This window comes from Histoplasma capsulatum, genomic scaffold (genome assembly GCF_000149585.1).
Source record: "Histoplasma capsulatum NAm1 scaffold_4 genomic scaffold, whole genome shotgun sequence".
NCBI lineage: Eukaryota > Fungi > Ascomycota > Eurotiomycetes > Onygenales > Ajellomycetaceae > Histoplasma > Histoplasma mississippiense.
The window spans coordinates 2822453-2823805 of NW_001813979.1; the positions used below are offsets into that span (position 1 = coordinate 2822453).

Genomic DNA, 1353 nt, shown 5'->3' on the forward strand with positions numbered 1-1353 from the left:
GGCCATCAATGGCAAACACCCCAAGCGTGCAACCTTTAGTCAACAACAGAATGCCCCATCGCAAGCAGATATGGTTGCCAATGCGACAGCTATGAAGCTGGCTGCCTTGTCCACCGTAAATAACCGGATTGCATTGGACGATGCACGGAAGTATCGCCGTGCTCGGTCTAATGATGGACAGGGAAAAAACTTGAACATTAACCAACAACCGCTCTCCCCTGGAATTCCTAAAAACAACCTTCCGGCAACGAATTTGATCATGGTTAATGATGTTGGCCAAATATTGAATGCCCAGCAAATTGCTGCTTTGCAAGCCCAGCAACAGGCTGCCATGAGTGGTCGCCGATCTCGCCCCAATTCCCCAGGAATTGCGATGCAGGGAGGCGGCATGGGGCACATGAATTTCGCCTCCCCCCAGAACAACGGATTTCTGGCTGCGTACGATACGAATGCGTTGTTAAATAATGGGTTTGGTGGGCTCAATGTGGCCCAATTTAGTGGTAATCACGAGGGTTATCTCTCTGACCATTCCGAGATTGCACGCGGCCGGTCTCCACGTGGAAGACGAGGCAGCTCAAAGCCGCCAGAGGATCCAACTGATCCTCATCTCCTTCAGGATATTCCCAGCTGGCTCAGGTCCCTTCGACTTCACAAGTATACAGAAAACCTCAAAGATCTCAAGTGGACCGAGTTGATCGAATTAAATGATAAAGGACTAGAGGAACGTGGAGTTAATGCTCTTGGGGCGAGAAACAAAATGCTTAAGGTCAGTTTCAGAGAGCATCACAAAACTTATGGGCAGGGCGCTTGAGCTAACGGCCTTTATAGGTATTCGAACAAGTCAAAGAAGCAAGGGCAGAGGGCAAACTCAATGCTGCTCTTTGATTTCCATGGCCTTGTCATCATTTCCCATGCGGACTGGTGAATCCAGAATCGAGGGCACGGAAACGTATCCCAAAATATATTTATTTTTGAACTGCGATTCTTAATGCACGAGACGGCTTTTTTTCTTTGACATGAGGTAAAGGAAGGCTATTTTATGTTATCACAGAGCAGTCATACTGCTAGGATAGTTTGATCTCATTTCAGTTTCACACCCAAATTTCTATTTAATTTCATGTCCTGTTTGGAAAAAGAAACAACCGGTTACAAATGTGACTTAAGAGGATGCAGGGAGAGGGGGAGAGAGTGTCTCTTTATCTATTTTGTAATTTTTTTTTTTTCGTGGAATGCTGCTCTTAACATTTTTGAACCTCTTTTTATATTGTGCGATTGTTAAATTTTGTCCTTGGATTGTTCCATTCATCCTCATATTTGCTTTATTTTTGAAATTTGTTCTTTTCTCCCCTCCAT

At 44.9% G+C, this 1353-nt stretch overlaps 1 protein-coding gene across 1 annotated transcript in view; it reads left to right on the forward strand.

Moving 5' to 3' along the window:
- The window catches only part of HCAG_04848 (conserved hypothetical protein), a gene marked incomplete at both ends in the record, with an annotated part of 1889 nt that extends 1004 nt beyond the window's left edge, over positions 1 to 885 (forward strand). The window contains 2 exons of the mRNA XM_001540958.1: positions 90 to 766; positions 829 to 885. Coding sequence (XP_001541008.1) covers positions 90 to 766; positions 829 to 885 — 734 coding nt within the window. The remainder of the gene's footprint in view (positions 1 to 89; positions 767 to 828) is intronic.
- Between the last annotated feature and the right edge of the window lie 468 nt (positions 886 to 1353).